Source organism: Danio rerio, chromosome 16 (assembly GCF_049306965.1).
Source record: "Danio rerio strain Tuebingen ecotype United States chromosome 16, GRCz12tu, whole genome shotgun sequence".
Taxonomy (NCBI): Eukaryota; Metazoa; Chordata; class Actinopteri; order Cypriniformes; family Danionidae; genus Danio; species Danio rerio.
This window is the reverse complement of record NC_133191.1, coordinates 17755807-17780000: the sequence shown is the minus strand read 5'-3', so window position 1 is coordinate 17780000 and position 24194 is coordinate 17755807. Positions and strand designations below refer to the sequence as shown.

Here is a 24194-nt window from a genome sequence, read left to right as displayed (position 1 = left end):
ACTGTGGAGGCAAAATTATCAACTAGGCTAAAACTTGATGTGTGTAAGCATGATTATATCATCATATAGTATAATTCTAATTTAAAAACATAATATACTGTTATGTAAGTATTGTAAAAAAAGTTCTAGGTATAAAGGCAGAGTCTAATTTTATTTAAAAATGCACAGGATATAGAGCCATCAACTGACAATTTTAAATTAAACAATAATGCATGCAATTATTTAAGCCCCTTAATCTTTTCTGGAAAAAAAATGACATAATTTGCAATAGCTCTGTATACAAACAAAAAAGTCAGTTTTGTTTCTTTCTTATATTTATTGTATACTATCTTAAATGCTGTTTTATGTGCTTTCAGACTTTGTAGAAGCTGATGGTGGAGTTTCAGATATGTTACAGACTATGTGATATGTTTGATATTCGGTTGCTTTCTTTATATCATGTCAACTAAATATCAGACATATTCCTATAGACTGTGACACAAATCTTCACATCTGTGGCCTCTCTTGCTTCATCATGTTGGTTCATCAGGTTTTTATTTATTTATTTATATTTTTAGAATACATTTCTTGATTGTTTCGTTTATGTTTTCTTGTATTCTAGCTAGAAAACTCTATGTTGTACATTGTTTGAACACTGATATCTTAAATAGTGAAATGAAATACATTTTTTAACAATGCCTTTACAGTATTTTACTTGCTGTTTCTTTGTAGTTTTTTTCTTTTGTGAAATTTACTAGCAGTTTTTTATACAAAGGTTTCTAGTTGAAATGTTTTTCCATTGTAATTTATTATTCAAACTGTATTATGAGTATTATGTATGATACCTGAACAATTATGTCCCTCCGAGTCCAATGCAATGTAAATTATAATAAAACAGACATTTCAGTAGTTTCTTTTTTTGCTGTCAATTTACTAATCTAACAGAACTGAATCTAGAGTTACACCAGCATTCTGCTAAATATATACCACAAATGGAAATATTGGATTTTTATCATTTTTCTGTTTATTCAAGATTTTTATCATTTTCCTGTTCATTCATGTAAAGCCATCTTGACAATGTATATTGTATAAAGGACTATAGAAATGTGACTTGACTCCCCCTGCCTAATTTGCTTGAATATTGGAAGTTTCTGAAGGTATGATCAATGCCAATAAAGAATGTTTATTTTTAGGCCTTTATTGTAGTATAAGCCCTAAACAACCAGTCTTGAAGTTGATGCCCTAACACCATTTAACTATTTCTATATCTGCTTTTTAAGTGTGACGCCACGTCAAACTGCCAAATTTTATATTCACAAAAGCAAGTTTTGTAAGTGTAAACCTTTTTGTCCTAAATTTAAAATTAAAATTAAAATATATTTAGAATGTTTTGAGGGATCAACAAACTTAAAAGCAATACAAACAACAACTTTGATAAAGGACTTGGCAATTATCTGGTACTAAATGATTGAATACTCCTGTATTGTTGTTTTTTGATTTATGACTTTTTTTGTTAATGTTTTACAAGCATTCAATAAAAATAAAAAGATAAAGAAATAAGAGAGCTCTGTCAAACTGCATGGGAGACTCATCAAATGGTAATGATAAACGTTTTCAATGCACTGTAATACTTATGAAAATCCCGATCGCAATATATATATATATATATATATATATATATATATATATATATATATATATATATATATATATATATATATATATATATATATATATATATATATACAGGGTGGGCCATTTATATGGATAAACCTTAAAATAGGAATCGGAATGGGAATATTAACAACCTGTTTTGGCACATTAGTATATGTGTGGGGGCAAACTGTTCAGGATGGGTGGTGACCATGTTGGCCATTTTGAAGTTGGCCATCTTGGATCCAACTTTTGTTTTTTAATAGAAGGAGGGTTATTTGACACATCAAACTAGAAATGCTCGGACCTGACACCCATAATGTGGTGGTGCACCATCTTGCTAGAAAAACTCAGCTTCAGTGCATAAAGAGGGAAACACATCATCATGTAGCAATTTCAAATATCCAGTGGCCTTGAGGTTTCCATTGATGAAGAATGGCCCCACTATCTTTGATGTCTATGGTGTGAAGATACAAGATGTGCAGCACTTGAAACTACGGATACTGGAAGCCTATGCTGGCATTTCTTCTGCTGTGTTGCTATCCGTGTGTGAAGAATGGGAGAAGAGGGTTGCATTGACAATCCAACACAATGGGCTGTACATTAAACACATTTTATAAGTTGTCAAAAACTTGTAAATAACTCATGAAAGAATAAAGTTACGTTAAAACCAAGCGCACCATTTTTTTTTCTTTTTATGAAATTCCAAATAAGTTTGATGTGTCAAATGACCCCCTTTTATATTTATGATGCACCAAGCCCAGAGACTGATGTGTACGCTATGATTTCATAAAAAATTCACTTTAAAGTGTGATAAGACTAAAAAGTGGCGAAACAGTAAAAAGTATTCCATACGTCACCGACATGTCACGACTTAACAAGTGGATAACTAGTCATAGACTGCATCTGTCAGCTGCTAAAGATGCATTTATTTCAGATTTCATTCGTCAACAAAGTATTAAATTAAATAAAACATGTGGCAGTTGCTGGAATATGTATAAGCAAAAACAATTGCATTAAAGCAGATTTGTTCAGTAGTATATTGCATGGTTATTACATCACCTCTTAAGGGCTATTAAACTTCAAGATGTTATTTCTGAATAAAAGGACAATAAGATGAACAAAAATTTGATAGTATGATTTTTTAATTAAAGTAAAAATAAATAATAATTAAAGTAAAAATAAATAATTAACGACAACTAAAGAGACTATAAACAAAGAAATGTGTTTGATCTTTTTCTTGTTATGTTCAATTTGATTGCAAACCAGTTTCATTTAAAATAATGATTTATTACTGTTATTAATGTTAAAATATCAATGTTACTACATTAAAATATAATTACTAATAAGTATAGTTACATTTGTATAATTACATTTTCCATAAAATACACTAATAAGATTTCTATGGCAACCAATTAAATGAATTTTCTTTTAATTTCCCAGCAATCACCTTGAATGTAATATGCACAAAAATAATAAATAATAGGCAAGTGCCCAAAAAGAAATAAAGAAAACATTGGCTTAGAAATTAAATTTACATTGTACTATGACATAAAAATCATATGTGACATGATAGAGTTGTTGGTCAACTCATAGGCACAAACTAATACACAAAAAAGACAAAAAAAAAATGCTTAATAATATTCCATTTTCATTAAAACAGTCTATTCAGGGCTATTCAACTTTATTTCTGGATCAATGTGCAAAATATTAGGTAAATAAAGAAATGTTTGTTCACTTATATTTATTGTTGTTAAACTTCCCCCTAGCAGGAAGCACAGGGAAAGATAAGACATTTATTTGCTTTAATCAAGTCTTTAATTTTCTTTTTAGCACTTACACACTTAGAAAAAAGAAAACATGTTGTTATTTATGCTGACTATTCAAAAAAATAAATGAAATATTTATCTAAAATTTAATATGATTTTAATAATTATTAAAACCGATTTACATGAACAAACACTTCTACAGCATTCACAAAGATTGTTAATAATAAATTTGATCTTAGTGTGAACATTTCATAGACTTTCATTGTTTTGTTTTCTATGGTCTACCCCTAAACCTAAAAATAACATCACAGAAACCTTTGCAAAACTATATTAAACAAAACAATATCCAAAATCTAAAAACAGAGAAAGTTTTATAGTGACCCACTGTGATTTTCTGTAAAAAACAAATCTCTAATAATGATAATACATAAAATTGTGAAGAGGTTATCAAAATTCTACACATTACTATATAACTAATGGAAAACTCAGAGAGCAAACAATAACCTGTTATAAATAAGTTATTTTTCCAGAAGAAAATAAATAAATATGTATAAACAGGGTGGATGTTTGTAGATGGGTTCAAAGGTTCCTTTTGTTCAAAAACTGCTGATTGCAGCCTGTATGCTGATCATCATCCCTTTAACTCTGTCACTGACCAGAGAGGTAGAGAGTGTACATTTATCACCCAAAGTACCAATTATTGTGTAAATGCATTTGGTTTAAATTAAATATGCTCTTCTTTAATAATGCATGCAATGTATAAATACGTGAATTATTATACTTATTAGACTATTATTTTAGGCACCAGTGAATATCAAGGACAGAGCTTTGGTATTGGTGAAAGCTGGGTTACAAAAGACTGCCATGAATGTGTGTATAGAGCCCTTTGGGGTTGGCTGCTGCAATCAGTAAGAAATGTGTATTCTTTAGAATGTTTTAAGAATTTTTATGGCCTGTCAAGTGTTCATGAAGCACAGTTAAACTGCACATTTTCAAATGTAGATTTCTCAGATTGGTGTGAGGTCAACTGAAAGCCAGACTTCTGCACCAGTGTGGCTATGATGAGAGTCAATCATAAACATCCTTGTCTTTACGACAAATGGAGCAGGATGCAAAGCGATATTGGGGTTTGACAAAGAATTGCTGCTCTAAATAACATTTTAAACTTGACCAACATAAGGGTTGTTCCATTTATTTTTGGGGGAATTGAAAAGAATGTAATATTATGATATTATGTCCATCAACAGTAACAATTTAGTGTTCAAAACCTTAAGTCTGTGTCAATAATGAGTGTCAATAATATTACTACAACTTGATCTGTTCAAATAAAAGTTGCTATGCCAGTTCTTTGAGATATTCCTGGCTGTGAGCAGAACTCATGCCTTTTAGTCCAGGGGTGCTCAACCCTTTTCCTGAAGATCTAACTTCCTGCAGATTTCAGCTCCAACCTTGACAATCACACCTGAGCTAATTAATTTGGACCTGAACAGCCCTTGATAATTACAGGCATGGGTTGCAACTGATATAGGTTGCAACTTTAATCTGTAGGTAGGTAGATCTCCATGAATAGGGTAGGTTACCCCTATTTTAGCCAATAAGATGAGCGCTCTGCGAGAGCTGTAATGGGGTATATGCACAAGGACTTTTAGGGCTTACTCACACTATGCTATATAAACCGTGCCGGGGCACTTTTCCCAGTTCGTTTGAAAAGTGTGAGTGCTCTGAATTGGGCTCAGGCATGATTCAGTTGGCCGAGCCTGGACCGGTTGGAAGATATGTGCCAGAGTGCGGTTTGGTTGGCCTTTGGTGCGGTACACTTGAAGTGCGAGTCAGAGCGCCTGAGCCAAAAACTGAAGACACAACATCACTTTTAAGTGGCCGTTTCATATGGATTTATTAATCATTCTTAAACAAAAACTCTTCACTGGACGACAGCTGCACCTTCAGCTAACGTATGATGATTAAGTACACCCTTAATTTCAGTCAGCCAGCCCCAGGCTTCCAGTGAAATGTCATCCCATACAAAATCACTGCTCTAATAACATGTCTTCCAACGCATCATCAAAGAAAGGAGCTGAGGAGCATTGTGTCAGTTTTAATAAATAATTATAATTTTTAACAAGCTTAATAAAATTCATTTTTTAATTATATATATATATATATATATATATATATATATATATATATATATATATATATATATATATATATATATATATATATATATATATAAAACATATGCATTAAATTTCACGATAAACATGATAAATTACAAAAAAGATAAACTAAACATACCTTGTGCCTCTTTCGGTGAAGCTAAAAAAAATTATAATCTGTAATTCCTTCATTATTTAATTTGATCATTCTGGGTAATCGAAATGCACTGGCCAATGTTTGCATACACACATGACGTACCGACCAATTGTAGTGTGCAACCAGACGTGGCAAGGTTTTGACCAGTGTACTTTTAACTTTTTTAAATATAAAAGGACGCGTGGTAACCATACTTTTTACTATTTAAATAAATTTATATAAAATTTGTTAAAAACAGAGAAATATAAAAAATATTGTATTTTTAAGATAATCGATTTTATTTATTTATTTTTACGTCGGTTTAATATTAATTCCAAAACTAATTTCAAAATTGAGACATTGTTGAAGTGTTATTTTGAGTATAGGGTCTATGGTAAGTAGCAATGTTGGCCTACTGTGGGGATCGAATTGAATGTGTATTTCATTCTTATCTTGATTTTGTGCCAGGAGCAGCTCTCTTTCGGTTTCCTTTACCCTGTCAAGCATGTGGTGACATCTGATAGTAGCAGATGCACCGTAGACTGTTGCACTATTTATGCAATAAACATGCACCTAAGCTAAAGGTAATGAATTAGGTATGGAATAAACACGATCGACCTTTGTTTTCCTAAAAATTTTAGGTGACACAGAACAATGCAAACTTAAAGTATTAAGGTATTAAAGTATTAGGTGTATTTTTGCCCCGAAGTCATATGATGAGCCTGGGTAATCACGTGTCAATGTTCAAGTTTCAGGAAAGTTTTCGTTTCTCGTCAGAGAAACACCGCCTATTGCCCGCCTCTTTTCTACAATGATTGGTTGTTATTGAGCATTTTTCTTTTCGATAGGTCCAAACTTATGTCACTCCGCTACTATAGCTCTTACCACGCCTCCTTTTTTAACCTGGTTTAAAGCGTCTATGGTTTAAAGTAATTGATATCGTTTTCAAAGCGAAGGACTTGTATTTAATCAAAATAGACACATAGATGGGATTTCCAAGCCAAAGTAAAATGTAAAGGTGAGCTGTTAAAGTAGTTATATTCGTCTTGTGGTTTAAGGTTTGCCGTTAAAAGCCAGTGTCAGTAGACGTTCAAGGTGTTTGCCGACGTCACTCAGTTTTTTTGACATTCTGACGAATATAATTGTTTATTCTTGTGTTTTCTATTTAAATTCTGTACATTTATACTCTCATTTGGGTCTCAGAGCTTTTTTTGTGTTTTTCTGTGTTTGTGTTTATGGGTTTCAAAAGAGTGTTTTTGTGAATATCATGACAGTTCTTGCTACAAAATACAAAAACATGATATTTTTGATTATTGACAGAATTCTCTCTGTGTGTGGATGTGTGTGTGTGTGAGTGTTAATCAAGGAGTAAATGTATTGCTAAAATATTTTAGATTGTGCAAGTAGTTTAACTGTTTTGTTTAAATAAATGTCCTATCCTGTGACATGTTGAATAAAAATTATTAAATACTTTATAGTCTTGCGATCAGTATGGCGTAATAAGATGCATGTATAATAAGTTGTTTAAAGTGGTTTAGATGCATGTTAAAACTCTACTCTTTTATTTTTTTCCCTCAGAATGGACATCAGAACAACTCCAGACATTAACAGTGCTGACTAACTTTGATTTGTCAGTTTATTTTTTGAGAATGAACGTGAGACAAAAATCTGGAAGCATGAAAGATTGGGAATCAACTGGAAATAGATTTCAGCTAATTCACATGGCTTTGTTTTTGAGGTAGCTGTTTACAAGAACAGGAAGAGATGCTTATTAGACACTGTCACTAACACAGTATTGCTATTTTCACACTTTTGGTATACATTAAAACCATTTTAAGGTTGTGAAAAAAGGAAGTGGTTTGGGTTAAGTAGTCAGAACAACTGCAAAACTGGGGTGTAGATTCAGATCACAGGGATATTAAATACTGTAAGCCAACCAGAGTGTGAACATCTTTGAAAAATGGATTGTGGTGAAAGTTTTTGTGGAAGTGGAGAGCTGGAGCTAGATCCAGATATTGTGAGCGAGGAGGCAGGGAAGCTGTATTCGGAGTTGCAGGTAACTAATCAGAGAGCAAACATTTACATGCACAACTAATCAAGATTATTGTATTTTTTTTATAATCCCCTCACTACAGCACACAAGTTGATGTTTTGCTATATAAGTTTTTATATGGGACGTCAACCATATATATATTTTTTTCTTTTACAATCAAAAGACATGATGCGCTTTCTGTGATAAATAAGATTATAAAATAAGATAAAATAAGAATATTCAGTTTGTTGAAGAACAACACCAAATCCATTCACTAAGGAAACAAATAAAATTCAAACTGTTTTGTCATTTTAGTCAGTGGTGGAGACTCATGGAGCTGATGTGGTGGAGTCTTTGCTGCCCATCCTTGTCTGGGTTCTGGAAGGGCTGGCGAGCTGCAGGGCTCAGCTGAGAGAAAGAGAGGAAACATCGGAGAAAGAGAAAGGGGAAAGGGAAGAACTGTTGGATAGGTATCAGAGTGAGAAAACACTGAGGAGACAAAGCCAGGAGGTGAGAGAACCTGTGTGATTAAAATGAAACTTTTTTGTTTGTATATATATATATATATATATATATATATATATATATATATATATATATATATATGTTGATATGTTTATGAAAATTTTTATAAACATGTTATCAGCGCTATCTGGAGCTGGACGACCAGTTTGAGCAAGAAAGGAGAGCAATGCGTTCAAGAGAAAATGAGAGAGAAAAGAGAGAAAGAGAACTGGAGAAAAAAGCCAGAGAACAAGCCGATCAGTGTGAGTCTCTCCAAAAAAAAAAAACTTTAGCCCTACCTCAAAGTTTTTCCCTGACTGTTGTACTAATTGTCATGATGTGTATAAACATATATTTTAAACGTAATTGAGGACATTTGTTTGACCATGGCATTTAATTTGTTTTCTTTAGTGATGGCTTTGGAAGAACAAAAATCAAATCTGAGCCGAGAACTAAACTCACTCAAACACACACACAACAAGGTCCATGACTACTAAAATCTGTGCATTTTTTTTAGTTTTAGATTTTGTGTATTTATTTTATTTTTTTTCAATTCTCTCTTATAAAATCTAGTTAGTACTGACACATCGAGATCTGCTTGAGAAGAAAAAGGAGTGGGAGAGTGAAGCCTCTGCTTTCAGGTAACATACTGTACATATATTGGTATTGTTGGTTTACAAGGGCTCTCCACAGGTGTAATGTGTTTTACACAGTAAAATACTTTTTATATGGCCTTACTTAACTCTTAACTTGTAGCAAATGTTAGATGTAAATAACCTGTTAAGTATGATTTAAAATAAAATAGTTAGTAAAGGACATCATTGTAAGTAACCTAATAGAGTACAAATAGATAGAGTACAAATAGGTTGCACTCATGTCATTATACTAATTTCTGTCTTTGTAAACCACTAAAACCACTATACACATTACTCATTTTGATTTCACTTTAAAGGTGCTGTATGCAAGTTTATGACTATTCTAAAGCATATTAATAACTTAATAGGTGTGCAGATATTTAAGAAAGCTAAGTGAACATACTTGTCTATCTTAAAACAATGCAAAAGTCAATCATTCTCTTTTGATAATGTGCATTCCCTGCAGGTTTTATTTATTTTTTATTTTTTTGTGGTATTCGTAATCTACCCTTTTCCAGTTTACCCAATTATATTTCAGTAACCTTTGGTTGCCTTGGTGAAAAACAGTGTGTTTCATTTTAGTCTTGAAGCCTGAATCAGTGTGTAGGCTTGGCCAAAAATGCTGAAAGACAGCAGCCGCCTTTAAAATGAGGCACAGGTTCATTCTAAAAATCCACATGAGGTGGTTTTTAATTCACAAATAATATAAATATTATTAATATAAACATTAGCTGAGCAAGTTACATTGTAACACCATGTCCTAACAACAAACACCATGACACAGCAGAAATATTTAAATATCAGAGCCAGAATTTAAAAAGCTAAATAGAGTGCACTGCACTCCAATACAATGTTTTAAAATCTAATTAATACATATAAACCTCCCCAAAATTATTAAAAGTTTATGCTTATTGATAGATATTTGTTGGTTTAAACAAGGGCTAAGGCTAAACGCAAGGGCCGAACTTTTACCCGAATAATTATTCAATTGGCGTCCCTCCAAATAGTGTGAGCAAGACATTAAAATAAATTTAGTTCAGTCAAAAAACGTCCGCTATAGTTATGAAGTGACGTGTGTCTGTTCAAAACAGCATGAGCTGCAGATGAAGGCTACGCAGAGCGAGACTCATCTGACATTAAGCAGCCGAAAATATTTGGATACTTAATCGTAAAGGCTTCTCAGAGCTGCGTTTCTGTTGCACTAAATGAAACTGCTGCAACTAAACAAAGTTATGCCAGTTATGTTTAGAAGTTGTGAGCTTATACGCCAAGGCTAAAACACACACACACACTGAATTAAATATAGCAATTCACATATTAGGTCTTTTGTTTTTTACGTCAAGTTTGTTATTTGTAGTGTAAGAATATACCAATATGTGTGCGCAAGTGGAGCGATGTATTCGCACCTTCCAGATGCATCAAGTAGAAAACATCAGAGTTGTGCGTGGCTTTCAGTGCAATCTAAGCAAAAGATATGTTCAACAAATTATTACAAATTATTAAAATGATTATGCATGTATGAACGCAGATTATAATAACAGTTTATTTACAAACCTAATTTAAAGTTTAAGTTTACATTAGACGTAATAACCATGAAACCATGATTATTCTTCAGACTATATAATCGTACAACTAAAATTTATAATTGTTGTATCCACAATTGTTATGCAGTATGAATGTTTCTAAATGTAGAAGACTTAAGCACTGCTTTTGTTGTGCTTTGAAATAAAATATTTGAATGTGTGTGTGAAAAAAAGCCTATTGTACAATGCACTGATATTATGTTGTTTTTAAAATACAATGTTTATTAACATTTTAATGTGTAAAAAATCTTAAGGAGTTTTTCAGTGCTGGGTTGCAGCTGGAAGGGCATCCGCTGCGTAAAACATATACTGGATAAGATTGCGGTTTATTCCACTGTGGTGACTCCAGATTAATAAAGGGACTAAGCCGGAAAGAAAATGAGTAAATGAATGTCTTGGGGAGCAAAAATACTACATATGGGCTTTTATATGCTGTTGTGTCATCAATCAGATTGCAAGTCATATCTCTCCGGCCCCTCATTTGGGATGCTTTTCATGAACTGGCCCCCATGACAAACTAATTAAATAGCCCTGGTTTACACTGTCTGCTGCTGCTTTCATTTTGGAAATTCTTGTCATGTAAAATGGTTTTCAAACTCGCATTGCTAGCATTTAAAACTGAATAAAGCACATAATCATCACCTGAGGTGATCATTGTTTTTTATGCTGTTGTTCAGCCATGAGAAATAAGCCTAGAAACCATTTCTAAAATAGACATTCAGGTGATAGTTATTATATAAACTTCTTTTAACAAAGAGGAGATTCCTTTTATTGCATCATCACATGTAGTTATGGTGTAGATTAGATAGTCAGGCACAAATACTTTTGTTGGTGGCCTCAATCTGTCAATCTGCATCTGCCTGGAGTTGTCTGAGAAGGGGTCAGGTGAAAAAGTGCAATACCTAGATCAACCACTGGATGTCAATTTTACATACTGCACCTTTATGTGATATGATAAGTAACAACTTTTTTTTGTCTTTACTCTGTTTATTCACCCTCAAGTGGTTTCAAATAAGTTTCCTAATTCTGTTGATCAGAAAAAAAGATATTGTGAAGAAAGTGTCAAAATACACACACTGTACCCTGTACCCACTAATTTGTACAGTTTTTGTTTTTATAATGGATGCCAAAGATTACAGGTTTTCAGCTTTTTTTCAGAAAATCTTGTTTGATGTTTAACAGAAGAAAGAAACTCAAGGTTTATAACCACTTGAGGTAGAGCAAATAGTAAGTGAATTTTTATTTGTGGTGAACTAACTATTAAGGAATAATGGAATCTCGCATTGTGGTACATAATTCTCACTTAACATTACTCATAAAACAATTAGTTTAATCCATATTTTAATTGGGAGAAAAAAAAACTAAGTTATGCTATGTTTTAGAAATTCAGTTTGTTTGCAGGAATCATGTGCACAGCAAATACTCAGAAGCAGTTTCTAACCAAGGTCAAACTGACACCTCCAGCTCTGAAGAGGTGAATTGAGTTGGAATACACCCTTTTCAAACATTTCTGTTTAAAAAATATATAAAAAGATCACAAAATATCTCTCTAAGTCTCATCCCTATCTTTCTGCAGCATTGTCCTGAAGCTGGCAGTGTCAATGACTCCACATCTACTACTATTACCAATGACAACAAAGTGACTGATGCTGAGGTTAATCATAATAATGAGTCTTTTATCAGTGAAATCATAAGCTCCACCCCTGAGTTGGCCCATTTGAAGAAATGTGTTGAAACAAGGTACAGTAAACAGAGAAACAGTATTGTATTGTATACTTTTAAATTATGTTTTTTTTACATACATTGTTTACACTTTATTTTAACAGTTCTGAATAAAATATCCAAATTTTCTAAAGAATATTAAGAAACAGGTTCAGCATTGATTATATTGATTTTTGAACACAAGGTCAGCCTTCTACAATGTTTTCAAAGGAATAAATTACATTTGAAAATATATAATTTTGGGAGATTGGGAAATGGCTATATTACAATGCAATGTTATTGCATCATATTACTTTTTTAAATTAACTTTAATAAATCAAACAAATGTACAAAAGTACTCTTTGTAAACATGAAACCTTTTTAATCAACATTAAAAAAAGCTTAGGTAATATTTTTGTCAGTTTGTCAGTCTAGCTGTTTTTCATACTGTAAAGGTGCTTTAGGAATTTACAAGTGATATATATATATATATATATATATATATATATATATATATATATATATATATATATATATATATATATATATATTGTACTTGCATATTTTTGACTCTCTATGGCATGAAATAAACTAAATAAATATATTATTTATTTCATTGCATTTACCATATAACCCAACATTCTCATACGATCTGCTCATTTGTCTTTACTGTCCAGTACCCCTGTTTGCTTGAAGACGATGACTTCTGAAATAAACTCCAGTTTGTTTGATGAGATTAAACAAGACCCGGAAGATAAAAATGAGGAAGATGGAGATCAGAAGCTAAAAGTTGGGGAAAAAACTAACGTGGAAACCATGGAAAATGACTCTGATTGTTTGGAGTATCAGTTAAGGAATACAGACTCTGTGTTTTCAGAGTTGTCAGAACTCAGCAGGGACTATGTGGAAAATGTTGACAAGGGGGCCAGCGTAAGAGGTACAAGTATGATCATGTGTTCAATCTGTACATAACTGTGTGCAATGAAATAATAGTCATGAAAACCTAATTATACCCCAAACAAAAAAATTCAAATCAAGCTGTGTTACTTAAGGCTGTAGCATCCAAGAAATTGTTATCTTTATTTGGTAACATTAAGATTCTATTCGCAAAATTTATATAACTACATAAGTTAACTTAATACAGTTAAAGGCAGAATTATTAGTCCTCCAATAGGTGTTTAAGAGAGAGATTAACATATTTTAACATCTTGTTTCTAATAATTCATTGATTTTTGTCTTTGCCGTGATGAAAGTTTGTAATATTTTACTTTTTAAAAATACTATTATTGAGTTTAAAGTGCAATTTAAAGGCTTAACTAGGTTAATTATGGTTAACAACTGGACAACAGTGATTTTGTTCTATATTTCTTTTTTAATCCAGCCATACTAAAAAATATATATTCTATATAGTTGGAAATACTGTGAAATCTTTTTAATATTAACAGTTTAGTATCATTTTGGCAGTATTTAAAAAAGAATACAATTTTAACAGAAGGGCTGATAATTGTTTTTAACTGTATGTACTGAAACAAAGTACATCTGCATAATTTCTTCTTGAAATTAAGAATGAATAGTTGATTAGTAATGATTAATAAGTACTGTAACAAATTTGCGTTCAGTGTTAGTTAATGCATTAGCTTGTGTTAACGAATGGGAGTTTATTGTATATTAACCCTTTTTTGGATACTAAAACAGCTATTATTGTGCTCTCTGCTGTAACAGATTAAGTTAAATATATCATTGTAAATTAAATATTTTGTTAAACTAACCTGTGTATTTGACTGTTGTCCCAATGACCATTTTTTAAATGTGTAGTTTATTTTAACTCAAGTCATGTGATGTAAGTATTTTTATTTTAGATACCCTGGAAATAATTATCATAATGTATGGTTAGTTGGTCTTTATGGCAAAAACTGACTTTACATTATGCCTAACATAATTTGGATAATTCTCATTATTAAGTAGACCTTCACACATCAGCTTGGTGTGTGCAGTAACTGAGAACTTGTGCATGTGTGTGGTTAAATCTTTGTGGCTTTGTTTTATTCGCAGATAGCTCAGACCAGTTTGAGCAGATTCTTTCTCAGTATGAGGAACTAAAATGCAGCCAGTAAGATCAAGTGCAGTTGTTTTTTATGCATCAATGTTTATGGTCAAATTTGAGCTGGACACATGAACAACCCATTTGTCTCTGTCCTCTATCACATGTTTTTTAATGTCTCTATGCCTTTGCATTTGTCTCCATGTTAGTGAAATGGTGGATACTGCTCGCAAGGCCCTTATATCCCGTGTTGAGGAGCTGACCAATGAGAGATCAGCCCTGAATTTGGAACTTGTTTCTTGCCGTGAAACAATCACCAGATTTGAAGGAAAAATTAAGGAAATGGAAGAGGAAAGCAAAAGGTATTTCTGATTTTAATGTAACACTCATTGTTTATTCACACTTTTTCAGCAGTTTCCCAGACACTTGGTTTGCTTTCACACCTGTATATCAGTTGTTTTGTTCTAAAACAGGGATTACAATTTTTTGTGTTTTATTCTTGGTGTGGATCGGCTTCACACCAGAAACTTTATTTTAATTGATGGTGAGCAATAAGAAATTGTAGACATTTAAAAGCCTTTTTGTTTTCATTCACATTTCATTTGTAATTATGAGCTTACATAACAATTTGGCTAAAATTCTGCATGTTTTATTTATAAACAGATAACAGAACGAATTTCATTCAAAAAATGAAATTAATGTTTAATCTTTTTTGAAGTGTCAGTGCAAATATAAAAAAAACAACAATATAAAATACAAAAAAAAAAAAAAACGATATTAATTTTAGAAAGACACTAGGAATTAAAAGGTGGTACACATTGTTTTCCTATATTTTTGAGCTACATAATTCATAACTCATAGCGGCACATGGTGTGATCTTCTGCTGCTGTAGCCCATCTACCTTAAGGTTTGTCATGTTGTGCATTCAGAGATTCTCTTCTGCTTACCTCAGTTGTTTGTGGTTATTTGAGTTACTGTTGCCTTGCCTCAGCTCGAACCAGTCTGGCCATTCTACACTTCTTTAGGTATCAACAAGACATTTGCACCCACAGAACTGCCACTCATTGGATATTTTCTCTTTTTCGGGCCATTCTCTATAAGCCCTATAGATGATTGTGCTTGAAAGAATAGAAATTATTAGAATGTTAGAATATTGTCTGTTTCTCGTGCCATATATCTGCTAAATCAAAAATTTTACATTACTTGTTAGCTTATTTCTTGAAGCCATATGTGGTTTAATGTAATTTCAGTCTAAATTATAAGTTGTGCATGACCAGCTAAGAAAATCTCCTGAGTCACGTCCTTCTAATGTATTTGTTAATTTTTCTAAAAAAATAAAATAAAATAAAAAATTATATATATATATATATATATATATATATATATATATATATGTATATATATATATATATGTATATATATATATATATATATATATATATATATATATATATATATATATATATATATATATATATATATATATATATATATATATATATATACACACAGTATAAACCCTTTATCTTACAATCACAGGAGCGTATACATTTATGAAGATAATTTTTTTCTTAATGTTTTGCAGTGAGTTTAATTAACCTACCTACTATAACTTCCTCTACTTTGAAATTCAAGCTTGAAAATGATCTTGGAAAAAAGAATGACTACGCCAGCACTTATAGAGCTTTTACGACTCATTATTATAGTAAATAACGAAAAATTTACTTAGCTGATTACATTTGGCTGCGTCAGTTTCTAGAGATTTTTTTTAATAATGACCTTTTCTGCGCCACCTTTGTGCTTTTTATTATCCATTTTTCATCTCTTGCCACTTGTGTCTTTTTAACAACTCTGTCTGGGGAGTTGAATGGCAATTACATCATCATTAACCTGCAGGCTGCTCATGGGGCTGCGAGAAAATACATAAAAGGTAGAGCTGAGGTAAAGTAATGAATAGAGAGTGAGCCTTTGGTAAAAAAATCATTAATTAAATAAATAAATAATAATTGTGAATGCAGGCAGTTAGGGACACTGGCCCTCGTGGCCAAAAAACTGACCGGCCCAGCGGGAATTCTCCCGGTCCTACCGATTATCCAATCCACGCCTGTGAAGAAGAACTGAAGAGATGAAAAGTGAAGAAGAGGGTGTGAATTGGTCATGCCTCTCTTAAACAGTATTGCTGAGTTGGCTGATGGGAACTTGCCTTCTAGCCAATCTTATGGCTCTTAGTTCAAGTGTGACAATTTAAATTTGCTTATTGAATAGTGCTCGTAGAGAAATGTGGGTTGCAGCAGGAAGGGCATTCAGCAGTAAAGCATAATCCAGAGTTGTTGGAGGTTCATTTTGATGTGCTGATGCCTGATAAAGCTTGGAATAAGCCAAAGGAAAGTGACTAATTAAAATGTACTGGTTCCAAACTTAAAAAAAAAACTTTTTCACAACAGGTTACAAAAAGAACTGGAGATGTTTCAATCAGAGAACCCCGATGTAAGTTAAAAGATTTTAGCAGCATGGCGTGTTTTTAGTAATGTTCACATTTTCAGAAATATTACTGTAATGGAAACTCTACTTCTACTACCTTACAACAATGTTACAACAGTCCTTTTTTGCTAATTTTTTGTTGTTCTTTCCAGGCGTCTACACCGACCTCCCTCCGCCGATTCTCTCGTTCTGAAATGGCTCGAGTCGTTATGGAGAAAAACCAATATAAAGAGAGACTGTTTGAATTGCAGGAAGCTGTGCGGCGCTCCCAAACACTAAAGTTTGTTTAACTACTGTACCTCCTGTTAATTATTTAAGTAAATTGTTGATTTGTCAGTGAGAATTATATGCTGAGTGTAAGATTCATCCTCAGCAGTTTAATAATAAAATCAATACAAACTGTATTTGTACTCAAAACATGTCAAATGAATTGTATTTAATAATTTGTTTATTTTGTTGTCCTCTAGAGTTACAAAAGAAGAGCATCCCCCTGTGGAAGGGAAGGGTAGTGTCTGGAGCAGGTGAGGATAATGATTGAAAATCAAAAAGTATACTTGAGAAAAAGTACAACTTTCAATTGCTTAAATTTTAAAAAGATAAAAGTACTAGATCAAAGGAGAGAGATAGAGATAAAATTCTTTAAAGGTGCCATATACTGCTTTGGTTCAAAAAGTTAAATTCATTCTTTCATTCATTTTCTTGTCGGCTTAGTCCCTTTAATAATCCGGGGCACCACAGCGGAATAAACCGCCAACTTATCCAGCATGTTTTTACGCAGTGGATGCCCTTCCAGCCACAACCCATCTCTGGGAAACATCCACACACACACATACACTACGTACAATTCAGCCTCCCCAATTCACCTGTACCGCATGTCTTTGGACTGTGGGGGAAACCGGAGCACCCGGAGGAAACCCACGCAAACGCAGGGAGAACATGCAAACTCCACACAGTAACACCAACTGAGCCGAGGTTCGAACCAGCAACCCAGCAACCTTCTTGCTGTGAGGCGACAGCACTACCTACTGCGACACTGCTTCGCCCCAAATAATTCACATTATTCTCTGATATCTAGATAGTAGGTATGTGGCCTAGATAAATCCAAAAAATCTCCAGAAATGGTTTTATATGCTCATTTATTACTTGGTAAAAAAAAAACCTACAATCAGGAGGTCCATAATTGACCATATTTGCATTAATTGTGAATGTTATTGAGTTCCAGTGCAACACTGACAGAGAGACAGACAGACACACTTATACATAGCATGATATACAGTATGCTGAACATGCAAAGGAAGTTGATGCCTAGTTAAATCTTTTTAACTTAATAGGTGAAGATTTATTTTATTTGTTAAATGGAGAGAGTGAGTTATTTAATATGAACCCATTTGAGTAATGTTAACGTATTTGTTCACGTGACCCGTGAAGGTCCCACATACATAGTAAGTTAATTTAAATAAAAATAAATATTGATATTTGTCCCACTAGGAACTGTTGTGGCTTATAAAATGCAGCCTGAGGCATCCAATTACATATAGAGCGACATATAAAGCTGCGATCATACTGGGCTTTTCCTCCCATAGACTTCCATTCATACACACGCGAATGCGTCAGACCGGAAACGCAGGGTCATTTGTCAAGTTTCGCAGGTTGCTGAGGTGCAAAAATTAAGCTTGGTGAACTCTGACCTGCTAAATCACTCGCTTTTTAAAATGTCTAATCATCTTGTTTAATCGCGCCCCTTTTTGCAAAGCCGTACAACATAATTTTGCAAACTCAAACTCTAGTGTGACCGCAGCTTTAGTCTGTGTTCTTCTGGTGACATGGCTGCTCATTAGGTCCAGATGAATAACCTAAAGTACATGCAAATAATGAGGACATGACCTATGAGTTACAGTCTGCTTTGTGTTCTGATTGGCCTTTTGTCCACTGGGGATTTACACTCTTGCAATTTACATGAGAGCGAGGCCATTTCCATATTCTAATCTCTTATTATTCAACTATGTCAAGGTAAACCCAGATTTTCTTCACAGGGCATCTTTTAAAAATATATTTTTGAAACATTTTGTCCATTTTTCCTATGTGGATTGTTCAGATTACTAGATTTCATTATTGACATCTATACTATGAATTTCAGACTTTCAGTTTTGTTTACACTAATCCTGGGTTGGGTTTGGACCAAATGGCTTCAATCACTCTTTGTCACCATAGTATTTCCTGCTGCATGGCTAATTAAGGCAGGTTATGTTCTGGATTAGAGATCACAAATCAAGATTCCACCAACTAGCTGTTAGCAAAGTGACACAGTTGTGATGCAAGAGAGACTTTCCTTCCATTTCCCTTGATCCACATTAAAGGTCCTTGGAAAAAAATGCTTTTCATAAAATTCATACAATATTACAAAACTAAGTGAGTTTTTACTTAAAACAAGCTAAATTAGCTGCCATTGGGATAAGCAAAATAATCGTGTTTTTACTCTCAGCAAAATTATTCAAATTATTATTATTATTGAAATTATTGTTATTATTATTATTCAAATTTTGGCATATTATTTCCTAAAACAAGACAATTTTTTTTGCTTGTCTAGAAAATCTTCTTAATTTAAGTCTCTTAATTTAAGTCTTTATATACGTATATAGTATTATTCAAACTGTTTTCTTGTAGTTGCCCTCTTTCATTAACTATTTTGAATTTAAGTTTATGGTTGGCGGCATGGTGCCAACACCATGGTTGTGGTTTGGTAAACTCGAAAATAATCCTTTAATCCTGAGATTGTTCATAGTAAAGGGCCCAGGCATTATTAACAGGTAATTTTTTGTACTCTTTATGGACTAATTTGTAGACTTTGGGAAATAACATATACCATTAAAATGCCTAAAATGAAGGTATTGCCCCTGCTTGTTGAGAATGTATGATAATAGACGTGGCAAATTTTCTCCATTAGTGATTTATGTATGAAGAAATAATTATATCAATTGTACTGGAGTCGGCGGCATGTGGGCTCAGTGGTTAGCACTGTCACATCACAGCAAGAAGGTCACTGGAGCACACGGAGGAAACCCACGCGAACACTGGGAGACCATGCAAACTTCACACAGAAATGCCAACTGATCCAGCCAGGGTTCAAACCAGCAACCTTCTTGCCTTATGCCACAGGATTAAAAAACGTTTTAATTCTGTTGCATATAGCAAATCCTGTCTTGCTGCCAGCAAATCGTTGCATTGCTGATCATGATTTCAAGGATTGATAGATCTGCCCTTCACAATAAACACAAGGGCACACGGTAATCTCATCCAGATATTTTAATCTGATTCACAAACTTGTTTGAAGAACCAATTTAGCTTGAGGTCTGTTATCATGATAAAAAAATCAAGGATTTATCAAATCATCTCACAATAGACACGGCAGCTTATTTGTTACATTATGCAAAAAGGATCTAAATTACAATATTTTTATTTATTTATTTTATATTATTGGAAAGAAGTCATGAGTAGATTACAGAATAAAATCAAAATTACATTTTAATAAACACGTAACAATAAATCACAAATTCAGAGAAACCCAGTTTAAGTGGTGTCTTACTTTTTTTTTTTCCAATTGCTGAAAATTTTCTAATGTGAAAAAAACAAACATCAATGGTTCTTGCATGTTAAACACATTTGACTGCAAGTTTATTATATTTTATTTGCACAATATAACATATACTGTATATGTAAGTGTAACTGGTGCTTGAAATAAAAGTGAGGGGCTAAAAAGTACAGTCCCTTCTCCAGAAATATACTCAATATATATGCAAATGTACTTGTCATGTTATATTAAAAAATGTATGGTTAAGTATGAACAATACAATCACTGTGCATAAACACATACATTTGCCTCCACACTCCATGGAGTGAAAGTGCTGGCCTGACAAGTGAAAGCTGTCCATTTATATTTACAAACTGGCAATGGTCTGTTAAGTAGGACTTAAACCATTGTAAAGCCTGTTCCTGGACACCTGTAAAATTTAAGCGATCTGAGGATGTCATGATCACTAGTGTCGAATGCAGCACTGAGGTCAAGTAAAACGAGATGCAGCCTCTGTCAGCAGCTAAAAGTAAATTGTTGGTTATTTTCACTAATGCGGTTTCTGTACTGTGATGAGGCCTAAAACCTGTCTAAAAGACTTAAAAACATTGTTCATCTGTAGAAAGGAGCATAATTGGGCAGACACAACTTTTTCTAGTATTTTAGACATAAATGGAAGATTTGAAATAGACCTAAAGATAAAGAATTGTTTATAACTTTTAAGAAGAGGTTCTCCTGCTTGAGGTAGCAACTCTTTCAATAATTTTGTTGAACTTGGGTCTAACATACATAAAGCTGGTTTAGACATATTAATAAGTTTATCTAACTCTTCGTATCCTATAGTTTTGACTTATACATTACGGCAAATTTAGATCATCCAATTCACCTACACTGCATGTCTTTGGACTGTGGGGAATATCGTTGCACCCGGAGGAAACCCACGCAAACATGGGGAGAACATGCAAACTTCATACCTATTGTCGCCCTATTCAAATACAACTTATATTAAAATTGGAGTCTAAGTTAAATTGAGTCTACCATTACAATCTTATTTCATTTGTTTTGTTTTGTTCCGTTATATAACTTTTGTGTCATTGTAATTTGTTTTTGGCATTAAAATTGCCTTAGATATGGCATTAGAATGAACAAACAACTAACTCCTGTGCAAAACCTCTTTTTTCCACTTAGGTTTAATCGTTTTTTAGGTTTGACGAAGGGTCAGTTAGGTCCAGCCACAGCTTTAGCAGTAACCATGTCTTCCACACCAGCCCCTGCACAAGCTCCTGCAGGGTCTCCAAAGCATCTCTCAACAAAACCACCACAAACAGAGTGAGTCCTCATCAACGGATCATCTAAATGCTAGTTACCTATTTCATTATTTTATGCTTCTAAATAGATTTTTTTTGTACTTTTTTAAATTCATTTTCGTTAAATCATTGATGTTGTCTTCACAAAAAGTAAAACTATTTAAATATTTGTGATAGGTTTTTAGAAATGTAATTTTGTTTTAAATTTTGGTTTCAAATGGTGTGGAAAAACCATTCTGAAGAAATACACAACTTAGCAATGCATAAATTAGTAATGTTTATAATTTGAATGTAATTTTGAAAAACATCCTTTCTAATACACAATTTCTTGTTTTTGTGCTTTTCTTTCTGCATGTTGGTTGCATCATGTGATTAAAATTTTGCCTCACAATGTAGTTTTGAGTGTAAGTAAAATACCTGGTTAAGAAAAATATGTAATATAATCAAACCACGTTACAAACTGGGGTCGCTGAGATTTTTAGTTTTTTAAAAGTCTTATGCTAAGCTCAAAAACATATCATAGCTAAAATAATTTTTTAGCATCATTATTCAAGTATTCAAAATTAATTACAATATGCTGATGTTGCGCAAGAAATAGTTTTTCAATTATCAAAATGTTTAGTATTTTTGATTTTTTAAAATATTTTTTTCTGGATTTGTTGATTATAGTGCAATTAAATCCATGCTTGATGTATAGATAAATCTGCATTATCTTAAAAAAAAAAAACTTTACTGGCCTCAAACTTGTACATGTTTTGTATTGGTGGGATTTAATACAACCTTTTTTACTTGTGTTTATGCGTTGATCCAGTTCTTTCACATGATTGATTACTTAATATTATTATTTTTTACTTGGTCAGGAATTCTTCATCACCCAGATTAAGGAAAAGAGAGTTGTACAGGGAAATTCGTTCTCATGTGTGGGGTACACTGGGTAAAAAACAGCTTCATGGCTGGAGCATGCCTCTTGCTATTACCAACATAAAGGTAAGCACCTTATTGTTACAGGTAGTATATACAGAGGTTGGACAATGAAACTGAAATGCCTGGTTTTAGACCACATTACATGTATGGTGTAGGGCCTCCTTTTGTGGCCAATACAGCATCAATTCATCTTGGGAATGACAGATACAAATCCTGCACGGAGGTCAGAGGGATTTTTGAGACATTCTTCTTGCAGAATAATGGCCAGGTCACCTTGTGATGCTGGTGAAAAAAATGTCTACTGACTCGCCTCTAAAACAACCTCAAAGGTGGCTCAAAACATTTAGATCTGTTTAACTTTCATGTTCACTTTTATGTTAATCAAACCACTCTGTCACTAGTCTTGCTGTGTGTATTGGTGTATTATCAGCTTAATACTTGGCACCGCCTTCAGGATACAATGTTTAAACTGTGCTATTAGTCTAATTAAACCTTTTCACTCTGCTCTTATTGGTGGAATGTGCAATCATGGAAGATTGTACACGAGGCTAGTCAAATTTAGCCATGAATTCTCCAACACTAAAGCTGTGGTCACACTAGAGTTCGAGCATGCGATATTCTGTTGTGCGGCGCTGCGAAAAGGGGTGGGATTAAACAAGATTATTAGACATTAAAAAAGCAAGCTAAACGAGGATCAAAACATGACCTCTCTGTACAGAAATTTTAAATATGGACCTCGCTTTTTAAATGTCTAATCATCTCGTTAAATCCCACCCCTTTTCGCAGCGCCGTAAGACAGAATTTTACAAGCTCAAACTCTAATGTGACCGCAGCTTAAATTGGCCAGTGTTTCAGTTTCATTGTCCAACCCCTGTATATCAACAGGTGTGCTAAGGTTTCTCTGTAACCTGCCCTCATTGTCTTAGTCTAATTACTAGATAAACAATGTGTGCAAATTTCTATGATGTATGAACTCTCTGTCATACTGCTTAACTAAAGTTTCTTAGAGGATTGACAGATTCATAAGTTGTTTATGAATCATTGTTAAATTATTTGTGTAAAGCAGAATTTTGAGCCACTTCCTGAGCCCAAAGACGTGCCCATTCTCATACAACTAAGACTGCTGGACCAGAGAGATGCTACAGCCAAGGTGGGGTTTGTTAAAATGATCAATTAAATTTAAAGATAAAATTTTTATTTTTGTTATTTTTAATATCTTTTATCTTTTCATGTTATTGAATATATATATATATATATATATATATATATATATATATATATATATATATATATATATATATATATATATATATATATATATATGTGTATGTATATATATATATATATATATATATATATATATATATATATGTGTGTATGTGTGTGTGTGTGTGTGTGTGTGTATATATATATATATATATATATATGTATATGTGTGTGTGTATATGTATGTATGTATGTGTATGTATATATATATATATATATATATATATATATATATATATATATATATATATATATATATATATATATATATATATATATGTATATCTATATATATTATTATTGTTATTATTATTATTATTATTATTATTGTTATTATTATACAACATTCACAGAATTTGTAGCTGTAATTTATTTGTTTATAAATAGACATTTTATAAAATATATTTATAATTAAATATATATTTTATTCAGTTTCAATCTCACTCATTCTTGTACTTT

The 24194-nt window shown here is 32.7% G+C and overlaps 1 protein-coding gene, 1 long non-coding RNA gene and 1 other non-coding gene across 7 annotated transcripts in view; all 3 read left to right on the top strand.

Moving 5' to 3' along the window:
* Nucleotides 1–1089, top strand: part of LOC137487838 (uncharacterized) — a 1413-nt gene extending 324 nt beyond the window's left edge. Inside the window, exon 2 of the long non-coding RNA XR_011006601.2 lies at nucleotides 357–1089. This is a non-coding gene — a long non-coding RNA (uncharacterized lncRNA). The remainder of the gene's footprint in view (nucleotides 1–356) is intronic.
* mir190b (microRNA 190b) lies at nucleotides 390–479 on the top strand. The gene has a single exon (NR_030501.1). It is a non-coding gene; the product is annotated as a microRNA 190b (primary transcript).
* A 5487-nt stretch (nucleotides 1090–6576) lies between the features above and the next one.
* Nucleotides 6577–24194, top strand: part of si:dkey-17m8.1 — a 32154-nt gene continuing 14536 nt past the window's right edge. The window contains exons 1-17 of one of the 5 annotated variants that reach the window (XM_073926001.1): nucleotides 6577–6711; nucleotides 7329–7749; nucleotides 8041–8235; nucleotides 8372–8492; nucleotides 8641–8711; nucleotides 8803–8870; nucleotides 11849–11921; nucleotides 12024–12187; nucleotides 12826–13085; nucleotides 14201–14258; nucleotides 14399–14551; nucleotides 16634–16676; nucleotides 16823–16950; nucleotides 17138–17191; nucleotides 21427–21567; nucleotides 22406–22532; nucleotides 23536–23619. In XM_073926001.1, the coding sequence (XP_073782102.1) occupies nucleotides 7654–7749; nucleotides 8041–8235; nucleotides 8372–8492; nucleotides 8641–8711; nucleotides 8803–8870; nucleotides 11849–11921; nucleotides 12024–12187; nucleotides 12826–13085; nucleotides 14201–14258; nucleotides 14399–14551; nucleotides 16634–16676; nucleotides 16823–16950; nucleotides 17138–17191; nucleotides 21427–21567; nucleotides 22406–22532; nucleotides 23536–23619 (1836 nt within the window). In that variant the 5' untranslated portion in view covers nucleotides 6577–6711; nucleotides 7329–7653. Of the gene's footprint in view, nucleotides 6712–7271; nucleotides 7750–8040; nucleotides 8236–8371; nucleotides 8493–8640; nucleotides 8712–8802; nucleotides 8871–11848; nucleotides 11922–12023; nucleotides 12188–12825; nucleotides 13086–14200; nucleotides 14259–14398; nucleotides 14552–16633; nucleotides 16678–16822; nucleotides 16951–17137; nucleotides 17192–21426; nucleotides 21568–22405; nucleotides 22533–23532; nucleotides 23620–24194 lie in introns of all 5 variants that reach the window. The other 4 variants (XM_073926000.1, XM_001336948.9, XM_009292212.4 and 1 more) reach the window with 4 other exon arrangements.